The 19,417-nt window shown below is 35.7% G+C and overlaps 1 protein-coding gene across 1 annotated transcript in view; it reads right to left on the minus strand.

The window, feature by feature from the left end:
* SHOC2 (SHOC2 leucine rich repeat scaffold protein) overlaps nt 1-19,417 on the minus strand; it is a 174,004-nt gene that overhangs the window by 30,271 nt on the left and 124,316 nt on the right. The window contains exon 3 of the mRNA XM_037803767.1: nt 11,543-11,680. Coding sequence (XP_037659695.1) covers nt 11,543-11,680 — 138 coding nt within the window. The remainder of the gene's footprint in view (nt 1-11,542; nt 11,681-19,417) is intronic.

Here is a 19,417-nt window from a genome sequence, read left to right on the forward strand (position 1 = left end):
ACAAAGGAAAACTCTTCACCAATAAAAAGGAATGAACTACTGATACATGCAACAACTCTGATGAATCTCAAAATAATTATGGAGAGTAAATGACGCCAGACGGAAAAAAATGAACCTATACTGACAGAAAACACATCAGTGGTTGCTTGAGTATGGAGTAGAGAGGTGGAGAGGGGCAAGAGGGAGGAATTACATAAGGCAAAAGGAAACTCTTGGGGTGATGGATATGTTTACTATCTTGATTGTGGTAAGTTTTACAGATGTATACATTTATAAAAACATACCAAATTGTATACTTTATATATGTGTAGTTTACGTCAGTGATACTCCAATAAAGTTGTTAAAAAAGAAAAAACGGAAAAAGTATACTAGTAAATGTAAACAAGAATAACATCAAACAAGGTAGAATATAATCCAAACAGCATTACATGAGACATTTTTAAAAGAACACATAATGCTAAAGAGTAAAATTCACAACAAAAATAAAATTGTAAATATATTTTTTTGGATATCAATGTAACAAAAATTTGACATTCGTGAAGCTGTAAATACAGGAGATACAAGGATTATCTTTCCTGATCCATCATAAATAAAGTTAACAACAAACGGATATAGGAGGCCTAAGTAATATTAAATGGAAGATCATACACACATATAAACACCTAAATATGGGGAAAACATCTTCAAGTACAACTAGAAAATTCACAAATTGTGACCATATATTAGTCTACCAAGAAAATGAAAAAAAAAATCATAACTAGAAACAGGACAGACTGGTTTCTGCTCAAAATGCAATTGCACAAGACATTAATAATTCAGAAAATGAAAAGCCCATTATATGTGTAACTATAAAAATGCTTGGGTTGAAGAAGAAATACATATTACATTAACAATAGTTAGAAAATAATGATAACATTGTGTATATCAGAATTTCCAGGGTATGGCTGATGTAGAGCTCAAAACAAAATTCAGTCTTAAAGACATATCAATAAAGAATTTTGTGAAATGTTTTAAATGCCCAATTAAGAAAGTCGTAAGAGTCCAGTATAAATGATAAGACAACATACAACAAAGGAATAATTAAGATAAGGCATAAATTAATGAGTTAGAAAAATGAAAAAGTTGAATAAATAAATTGAAAACTTAGTGCTTCAATACAAATAAAATATATAACCACTATCTATTCTAATCAAGAAAAAAGCAGGAGAAAGTATAACTATTCAAAGTTAGAAATAAAGGGAAAATAGAGAAAGAAAAAAATTTTGAAACATAAAAACTCATTTGCTCAACCCTATGCAAATAAATTTGAAAATGCAGCAGAAAAGGACAATAGTTAAGAAAATATAATTTCCCAAAACTTTCTACAGAACTGATAAAACAATCTAAACCAACTAAATTCCATTTACTTAAGATGTCACACAGCTATCCCCCACACAAAAAGCATCAGGCCCAAATGGTTTAACAGGGGACATCTAGTAAACCTTTAAAGAGTAGAATAATGTTTTTTTTTCTTAACCCTAAGTATTTCTTTAATTTAACTTTATTGAGATTGTTCACATACCATACAATTATCCAAAGATCCAAAGTACACAATCAATTGCCCACAGTACCATCATCAGCTGTGCATCCATCACCACAATTAATTTTTTTTCAAATTTTTAGAACATTTTCATTACAACAGAAAAGAAATAAAGACAAAAAGGAAAATTCAATTCCTCCCCTACCCCTAACCACCACCCCTCCATTAGTGGCTCATAGTATTGGTATAGTACATTTCTTACTGCTGATGAAAGAATGTTAAAATACCGTTAACTGTAGTACATAGTTTGCAATAGGTATACTTTTTCTCTATATACCCCTTGTGCCAGTTTGAATGTATTATGTCCCCGAAACGCCATTATCTTTGATGTAATCTGTGTGGGCAGACCTATCAGTGTTAATTAGATTGAAATTCTTTGAGTGTTTCCATGGAGATGCGCCCCACCCAACTGTGGGTGATGACTCTGGATAATTTCCATGGAGGTGTTGGCCCATCCACTGCATGGATCTGAATTAAATTACTGGTGCACTATATAAGATCAGACAGAAGGAGCAAGCTGCTACAGCCAAGAGGGACACTTTGAAGAAAGCACAGGGGCTGCAGATGAGAGACAGTTTGAAGATAACCGTTGAAAGCAGACTCCCGCTCTGGAGAAGCTGAGAGAGGAACGTCCTGGGAGAAAGACATTTTGAAACCAGAACTTTGGAGCAGATGCCAGCCATGTGCCTTCTCAGCTATCAGAGGTTTTCTGGACACCACTGGCCATCCTCCAGTGAAGGTACCCAATTGCTGATGTGTTACCCTGGACACTTTATGGCCTTAAGACTGTAACTGTGTAACCAAATAAACCCCCTTTTATAAAAGCCAATCCATCTCTGGTGTTTTGCATTCTGACAGCATTAGCAAACTAGAACACCCCTCTATTATTAGCTTCTAGTTACAGTGTCATACATTTGTTCTAGTTCATGAAAGAGATTTCTAGTATCTGTACAGTTAATCATGAACATTGGCCACCACAAGATTCACTGTTTTATACATTCCCATCTTTTAACCTCCAACTTTCTGGTGATGTGAGTGACAGATTCCCCTTTCCACCTTCTGGTGACCTAAGTGACTCTAAGCTTCCCCTTTCCACTATATTCACACACCATTCAGCACTGTTACTTATTCTCACAATAAGTGCTACCGTCACCTCTGTCCACTTCCAAACACTTAGGTTCAACCTAGTTGAACATTCTGCTCATGATAAGCAACTGCTCCCCATTCTTTAGCCTCATTCTATATCCTGCTAACTCACATTTCACGTCTATGTGTTTACATATTATAATCAGTTCATATCAGGGAGACCAAGTAATATTTGTCCTTATATGTCTGACTTATTTCACTCAATGTAGTGCCCTCAAGGTTTCTTCATCGACTTTTTTTTTTTTAAGATGGTTTTGTTCACCTACCACACTTTCCAGCCTAAGTAAACAATCAATGGTTCCCTGTATAGTTACATATTTATGTATGCACCACCATCACCACTATCTATATAAGGACATCTCTATTTCATCCACAAAGGAGGAGGAAGAATCAAAAAAGGGAGAGAAACAAAAGAAAAAGAAAGAAAGAAAAAACATGACAGCTAAATAGCAATGATAGGAAAGACAGAATTAAACTAAAGTAGAATAAGAGTCAGCCAACATCACCAATGCCAAGAGTCCGATACCCCTCCCTTATGTCCCCCTCTTATAGGCATTTAGCTTTGGTATATTGCCTTTGTTACAACAAAGGAAGCACAATACAAAGTTTCTGTTAACTATAGTCTCTAGTTTGCACTGACTGTATTTTTTCCCCAATACCACCCTATTTTTAACTCCTTGCAAGGTTGACATTCATTTGTTCTCCCTCATGGAAAAACATACCTGCACATTTTATCACAATTGTTGAGCACTCTAGGTTTCACTGAGTTATAAAGTCCCAGTCTTTATCTTTCCTCTTTCCTTCTGGTGTCCCACATGCTCCTAACCTTCCTCTTTCAACCATACTCACAGTCATCTTTGTTCAGTCTACTTACATTGCTGTGCTACCATCACCCAAATTATGTTTCAAACCTCTCACTTCTCTCTTTTCCTATCTGTCTATAGTGCTCCCTTTAGTATTTCCCGTAGTGCAGGTTATCTTGTTCACAAACTCGCTCATTGTTTGTCAGAGAATATTTTAAACTCACCCTCATATTTGAAAGACAGTTTTGCCGGATATAGGATTCTTGGTTGTTGTTTTTTCTCTTTCAGTATCTTAAATATATCACACCACTTCCTTCTTGCCTCCATGGTTCTACTGAGAAATCCGTACATAGTCTTATTAAGCTTTCTTTGTATGTGGTGGATCGCTTTTCTCTTGCTGCTTTCAGGATTCTCTCTTTGGCTTTGACCTTGGATAATCTGATTATTAAGTGTCTTGGCATATGCCTATTCAGATCTATTCTGTTTGGGGTATGCTGCGCTTCTTGGATCTGTAATTTTATGTCTTTCATAAGAGATGGGAAATTTTCACTGATTATTTCCTCTATTATTGCTTCTGCCCCTTTTCCCTTCTCTTCTCCTTCTGGGACACCTATGACATGTACATTCGTGCATCTCATGTTATCCTTCAATTCCCTGAGACGTTGCTCATATTTTTCCATTCATGTCTAGGATTTCAGGTGTCTTGTTCTGCAGTTCTCGAGTGTTTTCTTCTGCCTCTTCAGATATGCTGTTCTTTTTCCCCATTGTGTTTTTCATCTTTTGTGTTGTGCCTTTCATATCCATAGATTCTGCCAGTTGTTTTTTCAAACATTCAATTTCTACCTTAGGTTCGCCCAGTATTTTCTCTATAGCCTTCGTCTCTTTTGTTATATCTTCCCTGAACTCATCAATTTGGTTTTTTATTTCATTTAGCATATTTCTTTGAAAATCTTTAATAAATTGTTTCATTAAAGTGAAACAATATCTCAATTGTATCTTGCCTGAGGTGTAAGTTTGTTCCTTTGACTGGGACATATCTTCATTTTTCCTAGTATAGAGTATAGTTTTCTGTTGTCTAGGCATCTAATTTCCTTGGTTACCGCAGCCAGATTTTCCCAGACCAGAATGGGTTCTGGTCTCAGAATGGGGCTATATTCAGGGTGTATCTTACAGGAATGACAGACTTTCCTGTGAGGTTTCCAGTTGCTGCACTTTTCCTAACCTGTCCAGCAGGAGGTGCTGTCAGCCTGTCGCTCCTGACTGACATAAGGAGATGTGGCCCCCTCAGTTTCTGTTTTGGCTGTTTTCCCCCAGGCTCTGGGGTCTGGTTCTGAAGGGAAAGCTGGGCCCCACCGCCTTACTCTTAGAGAAGATAAACACCCTGTGGAGTTTTTATCTGCATTTGAATAGTTGTCTCTCTGACTCTGTTATCTCCTCCCCTGTCTGGGTCAGAGTGCTGGGAATTGAAAATGGCTACAGCTCTCTCTCTTCTGAGTCCCTACATACACTTGTCATCCAGAGATAACACCTGGTCCTCTGGGCTGCCCTTCCCAGATCAGACGAGTCCTCCAGTTTTCTAAGGTCAGTCTTCACTGAAAGTCTCTGCCTGCTTGTTGGGGGTTTGTAGCTTGTATTCAGCAGTCTACATTTGTTAACTAAAACCCCAGTTGGAGCTCAGCTGAGCTATATTCATTTGCTCTGCTTGGAGAGTGCCACTAGTTTCTACCACAGCAAGGTTTTGCAGCTCAGACTGCTGCGGAGGAGGGGCTCTCAGCGTGGTTCCACAGCTTTTACTTACAGAGTCTATGCTGTAATGTCAGGCATTCCTCCCAATCCAGGTCAGTGTACCATGTGTAGACAGTCACAGCTGTCTCCCAGCAGTTATTCCAAATTATGTACTAGCTGTTCCTGGTTGTTTATCAACTTATCCAGGGGACTAACTAAATTCCACTCCTCTCTATGCCGCCATCTTGCCCCTCCTCCAGATTAATGTTTTTAAATCTGTTTTGGAGTACAGGAAAATGCCAAGTTATTTCCATAAAATGATCATACCGATAATATGCTCCAATGTAATTCACTCTGACAAAGAATAAACAGAAACTAATCTCACCCATTGTTCTAGTTTGCTAATGCTGCTGGGATGCAAAACACCAGAAATGGATCGGCTCCTACAAAGGGGGTCTATTTCGACACAAAGTTACAGTCTCAAGGCCACAAAGTGTCCAAGGCAAGTCATCAACAACTGGGTACCTTCAGTGGAGGATGGCCAACGGCGTCCAGAAAACCTGTGTTAGCTGAGAAGGCAACATGGCTGGCGTCCACTCCAAAGTTCTGGCTTCAAAGTGGCTTTCTCCCAGGATGTGCCTCCCCAGGCTCCAGCTCCTCAAAAATGTTACTCACAGTTGCTCTTGGGATATTTCTCCTCTTTTAGCTTCTCCAGGGCAAGAGTCTGCCTTCAGTGGCCATCTTCAAACTGTCTCTCATCTGCAGCTACTCTCTCAGCTCCTGGGCATTCCCCAAAGTATCCCTCTTGGCTGTAACAAGCTCGCTCCTTCTGTGTGAGCTTAAATAGTGCTCCAGTAACTAATCAAGGCCCATGCTGAATGGGCAGGGCCACACCTCCATGAAAATTATCCAATGAAAGATCTCACCCACAGTTGAGTGATCACATCTCCACGGAAACATCTAATCAAAAGTCTCCAACCCAATCAACACCAATTCGCTTCCCACCCACACAAGACTGCATCAAAGATAATGGCATTTGGGAGGACATAACACACTGACACTGGCACACCCGTGAACATCTAAATGAATAATGGCAAAGGGCAATGGGCCGAGATGCCTACTCCATCAAATAATAAAATATATTATATGGCCTCAATGACTAAAAGTTTGATTACGGCACATGAACTGATAGACCAATCGATGGACGAGAATGGAAAGTTCAGAAATCGCAACACACAAGAATTTAGTCTTTACATAATAAAAGCAGCATCTCAAATCATCAGGGAAAAGACATACTTTTAAATAAAAGGTACTGGGAAAACACAATAGCCATCTGGAAGGAAAAAAAAAAAGATGGCACTCATACCTTGAACCTCACACCAGGATAACTTCCATATTGAAAAAATAAATAAAATGTTAAAAGTAAAGTCACACAAGTATAGAAGAAAAAGTTAGGAGAAGTATTTTGTTCTTGTTTTTAAAGTAATTTCAGAGTGGAAAAATCCTTATAACTATGATTCAATAGCCAGAAATTATTTTTTAAAAATTGAAATTTTAAAGAGACCAACAACCTAACAGAAAAATGGCCAAAAGATATAAACAATTCTCATAAAGGGAAATATAAATAGCTCTTAAACATATATTTTAAATGTTCAGTGTCAAATGAGAAATGCAAATTTTAAAAACTTAATGGGATACCATTTCAACCTATCATTTTGACAAAAATCTAATTTTAACAACATCCTCTACTGGTACTTTTTGACAATGAGGATGGAATTGTAACTTGGTACAGTTCTCATAGAGGAAATCTGTCAATATCTATCAAAATTTTAAATGCACATACCCAAAAGTACATATGCCTTTTAAACCAACAATCTCATGCAAAGTAATTTATATGACAAATAAACATACAAATGTGCAAAACCGTGTGTATGTGTCAGAGGAGTGGGAAGAGGGCATGCACTGTAGGATTGTTTGTAATAGTAAAGATCGCAGTGAACATCGAATGTCAGTCCAAAGGAACTAAATAAATTGTTATACATTAATGCAATGGAGTACTATGCAGCTGTAAAAAAGAAGGAAGGTCTCTATGTACTGATATGGAAAGATCAAGACATTTAGCAAAGTGGTAAAAAGAAAAAAAGAAAAAGAAAAGGCAAGATGTTTATTACCACTGGTGTAAAGAGAAGGTAGGGGTAGGGTGGAAGCAGAATTTATTCCAGGAAATATAAACATGTCTCTGGAAAGATTCATAAAATATAACTATTAGTAGTCACTTCCCTAGGAGAGGTTGGGGGGAACTGGGTAGATGGGGGACAAGGCTGGGAAACTTCTCACTGTTCTTCTTATCATAGGTTTTGGTTATGTGAACCATTTGAATGTATTATTTATTCAAAACAATTAAGTAAATCTATTTTTTAAAACTTCTACCAGGATATATCTTTTTTCATTATTTCTCTTTGGTAGGCAATTTCAATGTTATTATCTGGGGTTTTGTTAAGTCCAGATAAACATTATAAAATTATATTTTATTAGTTTTTCATTGCATTTCCTCTGCTCTCTTTCTAGAACTTGTAACCCTGTTTCCCATGAATTTTTAACTTTTTACTTACTTTGGAAATCTTTCTGTCTTTATGCTCTACATTCTAGGTAACTTCTGCTTTATCTGCTAGATCACTATTTTAGTCTTTGGTTGTGTTCATGAGATTATAAAGCATTTTCCGTTAAATTTTATTTTGGAAAACATATTTCTAAGAACGGTACTTTAATCTTTTTTTTTTAATTCAATTTTGAGATATATTCACATACCATACAATCACCCACAGTGTACAATCAATTGTTCACAGTACCACTGTATCGTTGTGGATTCATCACCACAATCAATTTTAGAACATTTTCATTACCACACACAAAAAAGAATAAGAATATTAGTTAAAGTAAAAAAGACACCCAAAACATCCCATATCTCCCATCCGTCCTTAATATTCATTTACTTTTTGTCCTCATTTTTCTATTCATCTGTCCATACACTGTATAAAGGGAGTCAGAGCCACAAAATTTTCACAAACAGTCACACAGTGTAAACTATATAGTTATATAATGCATAAGAATAACCTCCAAAATGACTTCTTGACTCTATTTGAGATCTCTCAGCCCCTGAAACTCTATTTTATTTCATTTATCTTCCCCCTTTTGGTTCAAGACGGCTTTCTCAATCCCACGATGCTAGGGCCAAGCTCATCCCCATGAGCCATGAGCCCCATGAGGGAGATTTATACCCCTGGACGTCATGTCCCATGTACAAGGGAGGGCAATGAGTTTACCTACTGAGTTGGCTTAGAGAGAGAGGCCACATCTGAGTAACAAAAGCGATTTTCTGGGGATGACTCTTAGGGACAATTTTAAGCAGGCTTAGCCTCTCCTTTGCAGTTACAAACTTCATAAGGGCAAGCCCCAAGATCGAGGGCTCAGCCTTCTAAATTGGTAGCCCCCAATGCTTGGGAGAATATCATTAATTCCCCAGGTGGGGAAATTAAATATTTGTACATTTTCCCTCAGTCCTTCAAGGGGGTTTTGCAAATACATTTTTATTCTCTGCCCAAATTACTCTGGGATGTACTGGGGCTTCACACTAATCTGTATAAACCAACCAGATTTTCACACCTTATTCAATGTTGCATGTAATTATGTTGTTTGAATAAACTGACCATACAAGTTAAATTATATAGTGTTATGAAAAATAGATCTTACACCTAACAAATATCTCTTCCTTTGGTCTCACACAGAAGTTAAAGTTTTAAAAACACCATCACTATCATCCTTCACCCTTTAGTCTATTTACCTTAGTCCTAACCAAGTCCATTTCAAGCATATCTCTAATTGAAGTCTGACCTCTGTTTTCAGACTCCTTAACATTTGCTATGTGGGGTAATGTTGACATTCATAGCTGCCAGACTCTGGCTTTGAGTCTCAGGTGTCACACAGATACCCAAAGTTCCAGGGACTGACCAGGTTACACACAAAGAGCTCAGCACCTCAGAATTTAGAAATAAATTGTAACTCAGGGATAGACGTAACTGCTGTAAGAGCTTACAATCTAGGAACCTTTACAATAATCCTTCCCTGATCACTTATGCACTCAGCCTCAATTCTCAGAGTTGGCACAGTATAGTTAGTCCACACTAGTGAGGCATTATGTTTTTCTTTCCATTTCTGGTTTATTTCACTTAACATTCTGTCCTCAATGTCTGTTCACCTCACAACTTCACTCCTTCTAGTAGCAGCTCAATATTCCATTGTATGTATACACCACAGTTCACCATTCCGTTCATCAGTGGATGTACCCTTAGGCCACCTCCATCCACTTCAAATTGTGAATACTGACACCATAAATCTCACTGTGCAAATGTCCATTCATGTCCCTCTTTTCAGTTCTTCCAAGTATATACCCAATAACTGAACTGCAGGACCATATGGCAACCCCATGCTTAGCTTCTTGTGGAACCAACACACTACCCTCCAGATGAGCTGCACCATTCTACTTTGCCACCAACGGTGATCAGGTACATCCCTTTCTCCACATTTTCTCCTGCACTTGCATCCCTCTGCTAATTTTTTAAGTAGTAGTATTCACACACCATACATTCTATCCTATGTGCTTTAATCCTTGATTGTTTCCTTTTTGTACCAGCCTCATCACAGTTTATAGATGCAGCATACATCCTTACTCTTCATTTTCTTTTAGGGTAACTTCTCTATCATCTTGGCCATTTCAACAGATTTTAAAGAAAGAAAAGCAAGAAATACTCAGTCCTTATTATCTTGAATCAGATATCTGATTATTTTCTTTAGGTAGAAAACTTGGCATTATAGTCACTATGGTTATTAACATACCAATTCATAAGGTGCTGTAGGCAATCCTGCCTTTCAAAGAAGCATCTAACCAGTTAAGTAAACTAGAATAATTAATTTATTGCCACTATAATAATGTGACATAAGTCCTGGGCCAAGAATCAGGAGGACATAGGCTTTGTAAGCTATTATATCCTGAAAAAAAGTTTCAGCTTGCTTTTTTGTAAATAAATAGTTGTTCCATATAACCTATATTCTAACTTACAAAAAACATTACCTAACAATTGTTTCTGTTTCAAGTAATGGTGGACTTGGTAATTCAAACAAACCTTGCCATTGAAAAATAAATACATAAATAAAAATTCTGAAGAGAAAAATATCAGAGAGCTAACAAAGTAGAGGGTAATTACTAGGACAGAAACAGGCTGAGAACTCAGAAAAAAACAAAACACTGGATTGAATTTTGTCCTGAGAGTGCTTGCCTAACCAAGAGATACATCTGAGAAACTAAGGCATGTTTGTGCCATTTTCAAAATCTAGGACCTGCTAAGGATGAAAACTCTGGTAATGAACATTTTCTTTTAAACTGGGCTACACACTGGTAGTAATGCTGAACCAGAAATAAAACACACTCCAATTAATCCGCAGATTGCCTTTGAATCACCTAGAGGACTAGAAAAAATCTCAAGCCTTGAACAGAGATGTATTAAAGTGGTCCCAAGATATCTTCTAAATAAAGATAACATCATCATAAGCTTCAAATGATTTAGTAATAGCATTTCTAAAGTACTCATTATTAAAGTTACATAAGTTAAGTGCAGTTGTGATTTTTCTAAATGAACTTTATGGTATCCTTATAACACATCAGTATTTAAAAATTCATCAGAGCTTTTAAAAATTTTCTATACTATTTTCAGAAATCTATGGACATTTAGAAAAACTTACAAAGACTATATAAATATAGAACATATTACAGTAAGCCCAATTCAACTTTTTGCAGTTTGGCTAAGTCTTCAAACACATTTTATACTTTAAGACATCTCTCAATCACTCAAGGTTATAGATGAAAACATCTATCATTCAAGTTTATATACTAACCATGTCTTAAAAACTAAACAGTAATGGTTTTGTTTTTCAGTGTAGTCTAGCAAAAAAAAGGACCACACACTATACATTAACATGCAACATTCTGAAATAAGGAAAACAGAAAATCCACCCATTCTGTAGCTTAAGCACAGAGCTACAATAGAATATACGTGTGACTCAATATTCCAACTTCTTTATAATCTTCCTTGCCAGGAATGGAAATAAAAAGTGATTTAAAAATACTACCTTTTAGAACTTTTACTTTGATAATTTGGATTTTAATTTGTTTATTATTATTACCATATCCAGGTAGCTATCAATGATTACTAATATCTTCTTTCTCCTCTCATACCTATAGTTTCTGGGAGGTCTAGCAGTTCATTGTGCTGCAAGTCAAGGTTGGTTATCTGTGTGCAGTTTCCAATCTCCTTTGGAAGGTGTTCAAGTTGATTGTGAGCTACATCCAGCGTAATGAGGTTACATAATTCACCTGCAAATTAACCAACATAAAAATTAAATAAGAATTATTAAAGAATATATTAGATAATAACCATAAGTAAGGGAATAAATTTTACAATTTCTAAACACCAATATCTGGAAATAAAACCTTACCACATATGCAACTTTTATTAGAAAATGGTAAAGTACTCAGTGAACACACTTGTACCTTGAGAAAGGAAGTTCATTTTTTAATATTATAATTTCTTTCTGAAAAAATAAAAGTCAAGCACATCATCTGAATCCTTTAGTTCAAAATGACAACTGATAAATTAAAACGTTGATTATAAATGACAAGGATTACTTTACTAACCTGTATTATAACTCTCTTCAATTTAAGTAACCATTTCAATCACAACTGTTTACATTTGTATATTCAATACTTTAAAAAGAGCTGACTAATATTTTTAACCAAATTCAGCACAATAACATCAGATACATCTTGAGCTCAATTTGAGGGTCATTTCTATCTCAAAATACATATGCTTTCAGACAGGCATATGTTCTGATGTTATATAAATGCATAAGTTGAGATCTATAAATCAAAAACTGCTTCTCAATTTAATAGCACTCTAAAAGGAGAGAAAATGAGGCGTATTTTTCCTTCCGACTCTGATTTAAAGGGCTGTATTGGCAACTCAGATTATTCTTAGTGTTATTCTGCCTTTCAGAACCTTACCACTTATAATAGATTTCTTGGTGCTCTTACGATTTTCCTACTTACTAAAAAAAAATGGCAGAGTTAGAGATTCTGAGAAAAGCAACCAAACAAACTGCATAAACACTCAGATTTAAAATGCATGACAGGCACATATCACATATTATAAATAATTTATAGTAAATATTCTTTATTATTTGAGAATTAACTAGATTTCCCAACCAATAAGTACTCATTGATCTGCTTACTGGGCAAAATCCAACCACCATACAAGCCTAACATTTAAAGTTTTTCATGAACTAGCTCTACCTTAATTTACTTCATTTCCCAACATCCCTAGCACACATTCTCACATAGTATGTTCGTGATTCCCTAAACATGCCATAATAATTCATAATAGACAGCCTTTTAAAAACATCTTCCATGAACATTTGAAATGCCTTTTTCTCTTTCACTTATTCCAATCTTCTCCATCATTGCAATCTATATTGCCTGAATTAAAGTCTTTCCCTCACCTCTGTGGCCCAAAGTGATCTATCCTTCTCCTGATCCACATTCAAACTAAAATAAACTCATTTGACTCTTATTTCTCTGTTCATAAAATTAGTTACCTAATTTAATCTAATCTATGTGTGATCTCTCAATCCTCTCAATATGGGGATTGTTTTACATTTTTTTATACACCTCCAACACCACAACATACTTTTCTTACACAATTACATGTCTATTGCTTAATTAAAAATTTATCACACTTTTTAATGTATATGACTATACTAAGTGGTATTATTACTTAAATAATCATATCTTCTAGGCTTAATGAGACTCAGCTGCTAAAAGACAGAAACCAAGTTTTATAAATCTCCCTCAGGGTCTTAGACAGTGCTAAATACATAGCATGCACAGAAAATAATAACCTCCTGCACCCCACAGAGTCTGAATAGTGTCTTCTAATTTATGTTCTATATTCCTTCATTCAGCAAATATTTCCAGCTATACTGTGCCAAACACTAGGCTAAACAATAAATATACAGTGGTAAACAAAAGAAATGTGGTCCTTGACCTCAAAGAGCTCATTTTCTAATGGGGAAGACAAATTAAAAAAGCAAACAAAAACAATGAAAAGTCCATTAACAAATGTAAAATTACAGAATAAATGCTACAAGGAAAAAGTGCAAAAAATAATGAAAGAGTAAAAAAGAAAGCACCTTCGTAAAATTGGAGGGTCAAGGAAGACTTCTCTGAAGTACAATTTAAATGGAGACCCTTGAGATGAGAGACAGATGGATTCTTTGAAGGGGGATAGAGAGGTGCTTCCAGGAAGCAGAGAACAAAGCATAAGAGGTCAGTGCAAATTCCCTTTACCTGACCTCTCAGCAAACTGTTAATGCAAAGGCAAATTCTCTGTGGAATAAGTACCTTCATCTCATCATATTTTTTCATATATGATGCCCATCAGGATTCAGAATGCAACAACAACAACAAGAAACAGATACATCAGAAAACAAGATATCACAAATAAGAGTCAGCAGGAAAACAGGACAGCAAAAAGAGACAACAAAACACATGTTAAACATGTTTCAAAAAAACAAAAGACAAACATAACATATACAGAGTACAGAAATAAACCCTCATATATACGGTCAATTGATTTTCAAAAGGGTGCCAAGACCATTCAATGGGGGAAAGGACAATCTTTTTCAACAAATGGTTTTGGAAAAATTGGATACCCACAGGCAAAAGAATGAAGTTGGGCCTTTATCTTATACCATATACAAAAATTAACTGGCTCTCCCTCGAGTACCTCTTCGTTGCTCAGGTGTGGCCCTATCTCTCTAGCTAAGCCAACTCAGCAGGTGAAGTCACTGTCCTCGCACCTACTTGGGATCTGACTCCCAGGGGTACAAATCTCCCTGGCAACGCAGGATATGACTTCCAGGGATGAATCTGGACCCAACATTGTGGGATTAAGAACATCTTCTTGACCAAAAGGAGGAAGCGAAATGAAACAAAATAAAGTTTCAGTGGCTGAGAGATTCCAGATGGAGTCAAGAAGTCACTCTGGTGGGCATTCTGACATACTATATAGATAATCCTTTTTAGGTTTTAATGCATTGGAATAGCTAGAAGTAAATACCTAAAACTATCAAACTGCAACCCAGTTGCCTTGAATCTTGAAGACAATTGTATAGCAATGTAACTTACAAAAGGTGACAGTGTGATTGTGAAAGCCTTATGGATAATATTCCCTTTATCCAGTGTATGGATGGATGAGTAGAAAAATGGGGACAAAAAACTAAATGAAAAATAGTGTGTGTGTATGTGTGGGGGGGTGTTTTGGGTGTTCTTCTTTACTTTTTTTTATTCTTATTTTCACTTTTTCTGGTACAAGGAAAATGTTCAAAAAATAGATTGGGGTGATGAATGCACAACTATATGATGTACAGTGAAAAACTACACTTTGGATGATTGTATGGTGTGTGAATATACCTCAATAAAATTGAACAAACAACAACAATAACAAAAAGTGATTTAAAATTGAAAGTAGAGGTGCATTTTCAGTATTATAGACTATTCCTGAATGAATTAAAGAGCATTTAAATCTTCAAAAAAAATTAACTCAAAATGGATCAAAGACCTAAATATACATACTAAAATCATAAAACCCTTATATAAAAATATAGAGTTAAGTCTTCATGACCTTGGAATTTGTGATGTATTCTTAGACATGGCAGCAAAAGCACAAGGAATAAAAGGGAAAAAAAGAAGATGGGCTTCATCAAAACTAAAACTTTTGTACATCAGAAGATATTATCAATAAAGTGAAAACACAACCTAAAGAACTGAGGAAAATAGTTCCAAATCCTATATCTGATAAGAGTTTAATATTCCAGACTATAAAAAAGACTCCTACAACTCAATAACAAAAAGACAAACCAGTCAAAAAAATGGGCAAAAGACTTGAAGAGACATTTCTCTAAGATATACAAATGGCCAATATCACATGAAAAGACTCTCAACATCATTAGTCAATAGAGAAATGCAAACCAAAGCCACAATTAGAGGGTATTACACATCCACTAGGGTAGCTATAACAGAAAGAAGGGAGGGAGGGAAGGAAGAAGGAAAACAGAGAGGGAGGGAGAGGGAAAGGAAGGAAGGAAGGAAAAAAGGAAAGAAGGAAGGAAGGCAGGCAAACTAATAAGTGTTGGTAAGGGCGAGGAGAAACTGGAACCCTGTTGTATTGCTGGTGGGAAAGTAAAATGGTATAGTTGCTATGGAAAAGTTTGGTTGTTCCCCAAAAAGTTAAACATTGAAGCAACCTAGCAAATAACCTAGCAATTCCACTCCTACTTACACAGTCCAAAGAATTGAAATCAGAGATTCAAACAGATATTTATATGCTAACTTTCATAGCAGTATTATTCACAATAGCCAAAAGGTGGAAAGAACCCAAGCATCCATCAAAAAAGGAAAGGATAAAATTTGTTATTTATAAACAATGGAATATAATTCAGCTATAAAAATTGATTAAAATGCTGATACAAACCACATGAATGAACCTTGAAAAACATTACGCTAAGTGAAAGAAGCCAGACACAAAAGGACTAATATTATATGATCCCAATGATACGAAATATCCAGAATAGGCAAATTCATAGGGTCAGAAAAAGTAGCTTAGAGGTTACTAGGGGTTGAGGGGAGCAGGAAAGGGAGAGTAACTGCTTACTGGGTACAGTTTCTGTTTGGAGTTACAAGAAATTTTGGAAATAGGTAGTGGTGATGGTTGTACAACATTGTGAATGTAATTAATGTCACTGAATTATACACTGAAAAACTGTTAAAATGCAAATTTTGTTATATATATATTTATTTATTTTACAACCCACAAAAATTACAGGGCTGGATAAAAAAGACTCAGGAAACAACTTGAAACGGCTCCTACTAACCAAAGATGGAACAATTTAGGAATCAATAAAGACAGTAACTGTAATGGACTGAAATCATCAAATATATTTGAATCCATGAGTTCATAATACCATAATAATAACTTTTAAAAATAACTAATTGTCACCACTGAAAGACACTATGGAACCAAGTCATTTTCAAAGTTGTTAAATAATGGAAAGAGTCAAGGATTTATCAAGCCATTCCTATACAAGCTATATCATTGGGTAACCTAAAAGTAGGCAAACAATGGTTGCTAATATCACAACACACACACACACACACACACACACACACAAACCCAGATAATGAGACAATCTGTACCTCTTGATGAAAGAACACACACCACCTATGAAGCGGTCTCACTAACATCAAATCTGATTCTAATCAGACCTCTAGATCCAACTACCAATTTACAGGATGTATAGAGGACTGAGGAATTGTTAAAACCACACCCTGGTGACGTAATCAGCAAAATCAAGACCACAGGAAACTCTACAGGAAAAACTTGGTATCTCCTTCAAATAAATTAGACAGGAAGAAGGAGTGATGAGAATCATTGTTAATTATTTTAGATGTGATAATGGCATCGTTATTTTTAACAAAAAAAAAAGTCATTTTCTTTTATAGATACATACCAAATATTTACAGGTAAAATAAAATCCATTATGTAATTTGCCATATTAATAGAATAAAGGAGAAAACAAAACAGTTATTGCAATAAATGCATTAAATAAACACAATAAAAGTAATTAAATAAAATTCAATATCCAGTCACAAAACAAAAAAACACTTAGCAAGCTGACAACAGAACGGAATTTCCTTAATCTGCAAAAATGGCATCTACAGAATGCTTACATAAAACACCATACTTAATGGTAACATTATTGCAGTCATTTCCTTTAAGATCAGGAAAAGAAATAAGGACACCATTATTTTCTTTAACACCTATAATATTAATAACAAAACTCTCTTTATTAAATTGCTTCTAAGACAATCAACTAATGACAATACCAAGCTCAATCAGATATATCTCAATCAGATATTGAAACGATCTGCTTCAATAATTATGAATTCCCATGAAACAAATCGAAAAACAAAAACAACAGAAACTCCAGAAACAAAAAAAAAAGAAGTTATAAAGCAAACCAAATGGAAATCATAGAACTAAAATCACAATACCAAAATTTTTAAAAAAAGAAAACAACAACAACACAGGATGGTATCAATAGTATAGTGGAGAAAACAAATAATAGAATAAGTGAACTTGAGAATACAATAGAAATTATTCAATGTGAACAACAGAGAGGAAATGAGACTTAAAAAAAAGAAAGAAAGGAAGGAAAAGCAAAAGAACAGAGTCTCAGGGACCAATGGACAATATCAAAAGACATAACATTCATCCCATCAAAGTCTTAGAAGGAGAGATTAAAAAAATATGCGACTGAAAAAGTATTCAAAGAAATAATGACTGAAAACCACAAAAGTAATCTGGCAAAAACCATAAAATACAGATTCAAGAAGCTGAGCAAACCCCACACAGGATATATCCAAAGAAGTCCATATCTAAATATCTTAAAAGTAACAAGAAATGACTAATTCCCTATAGGAGAACTCAAATTTGAAAGTGAAATTCTCATCTGAAATGGTGAAGGCCAAAAGGAAGTGGAGCTACATTTTTCAAGTGCATGCACACACAAAAAACTGTCATTCACAAATTCTATATCCCACAAAACTCTCCTTCAGGAATGAAGAAGAAATAAAGACATTCTCAGATGAAGGAAAACTAAGAGAATTTGTTGCTAGTGGAACTACTCTTGAAAAATAGCTAAAGGAAGCTCTCCAAAGAGAAATAAACTAAGAGAAGGAGGCTTGGAACTTCAGAAAGGAAAGAACAACAAAGTGGGTAATAATACAGATGTATATATTTAATAGACTATTATGATCCTCATGAATTCCTTAAATCATAACTGATACTTGGAGCAAAATTTATAATATCTATGCGGTATTCATTGTAGGTAGAGGAAATACTTGAGACAATTATATTTAAAAAGTGGGAGGGGAAAGGGATCTAAATGGAAGTCATATTTAAAAACTGCACTTAAGGTAATAAAATAACAAGGAGGGAGAAACACAGGCAACAAAGAGAAAACAGCTAACAAACTTTAATATATCAATCAATACTTTAAATGAAAACTATGTAAATATACCAATTAAAAGACAGATTGGTAAAGGGGATTAAAGAAACATGACAGGTTGAAAGTAAGAGGATAGAAAAAGAGATATGGTGCTAACATTAATCAAAAAAGGATGAATGACTAGATTCATATCAGATAAAGTAGACATCAGGGCAAAGAAAATTGCTAGGCACAAAGAAGGGTCTTAAATAATGATAAAAGAATCAACCCACCAGGAAGACCTAATAATTCTAAATGTGCATGCACTAAACAAACAAGTCTCAAAATACATAAAAGAGAAGTGACATCATCAACATGGCGACATAAACAGCTACTGAAAACTTCTTTCCAAATATTAAAAAAAAAAAAAAAAAAGGACAATTCTGAATTGTCTAAAACTCTGGAGAAGGATATAAACTGGAGAAAAACTACAAATGCCGAACTGAAGAAAGAGAATAAATATCAGATAAGAATCTTCCGTCATGGACCAGCCAGTCCTCTCCCCCTCCCTCACTTGGTCTCAGTGTGGAAAAGGCATAAAATCAGCACATGGGACCCTTTACCACTAGAGATACAGACTATAAAATCTCTTACAGCGGTGAGACATACACCACTGTTTGAAGTCCCGGGGGACAGGGGAGGACATTTCAAGGCACAGATTAGTGGGGGACAGGGAGACTGAAGAAAACATGGATAGAGACTGTTTCCAGCCCTGGGTCTAAAAGCCCTTCCCCGACCCTTGAGGGAAGCAGCAGCCAGCGGCTGTTTCCTTGCCGTGGAGACAGCTGAAGTACTGGGTCAGCTGAGGGAGGACTTTGCTACAGGTGGAGCCACACATGGAGTGAGATTTTGGCAAGCAAAGTGAGGGCACAGGAATCCTGCAGTTTCAGCTCACCTGTGTAGATGTAGCCTGTGCTTGGAGGCAAAGCAGCTTCTGTGGACAATTAAG

The sequence above is a fragment of the Choloepus didactylus genome, chromosome 15 (assembly GCF_015220235.1).
Source record: "Choloepus didactylus isolate mChoDid1 chromosome 15, mChoDid1.pri, whole genome shotgun sequence".
In the NCBI taxonomy this organism is placed as follows: Eukaryota; Metazoa; Chordata; class Mammalia; order Pilosa; family Megalonychidae; genus Choloepus; species Choloepus didactylus.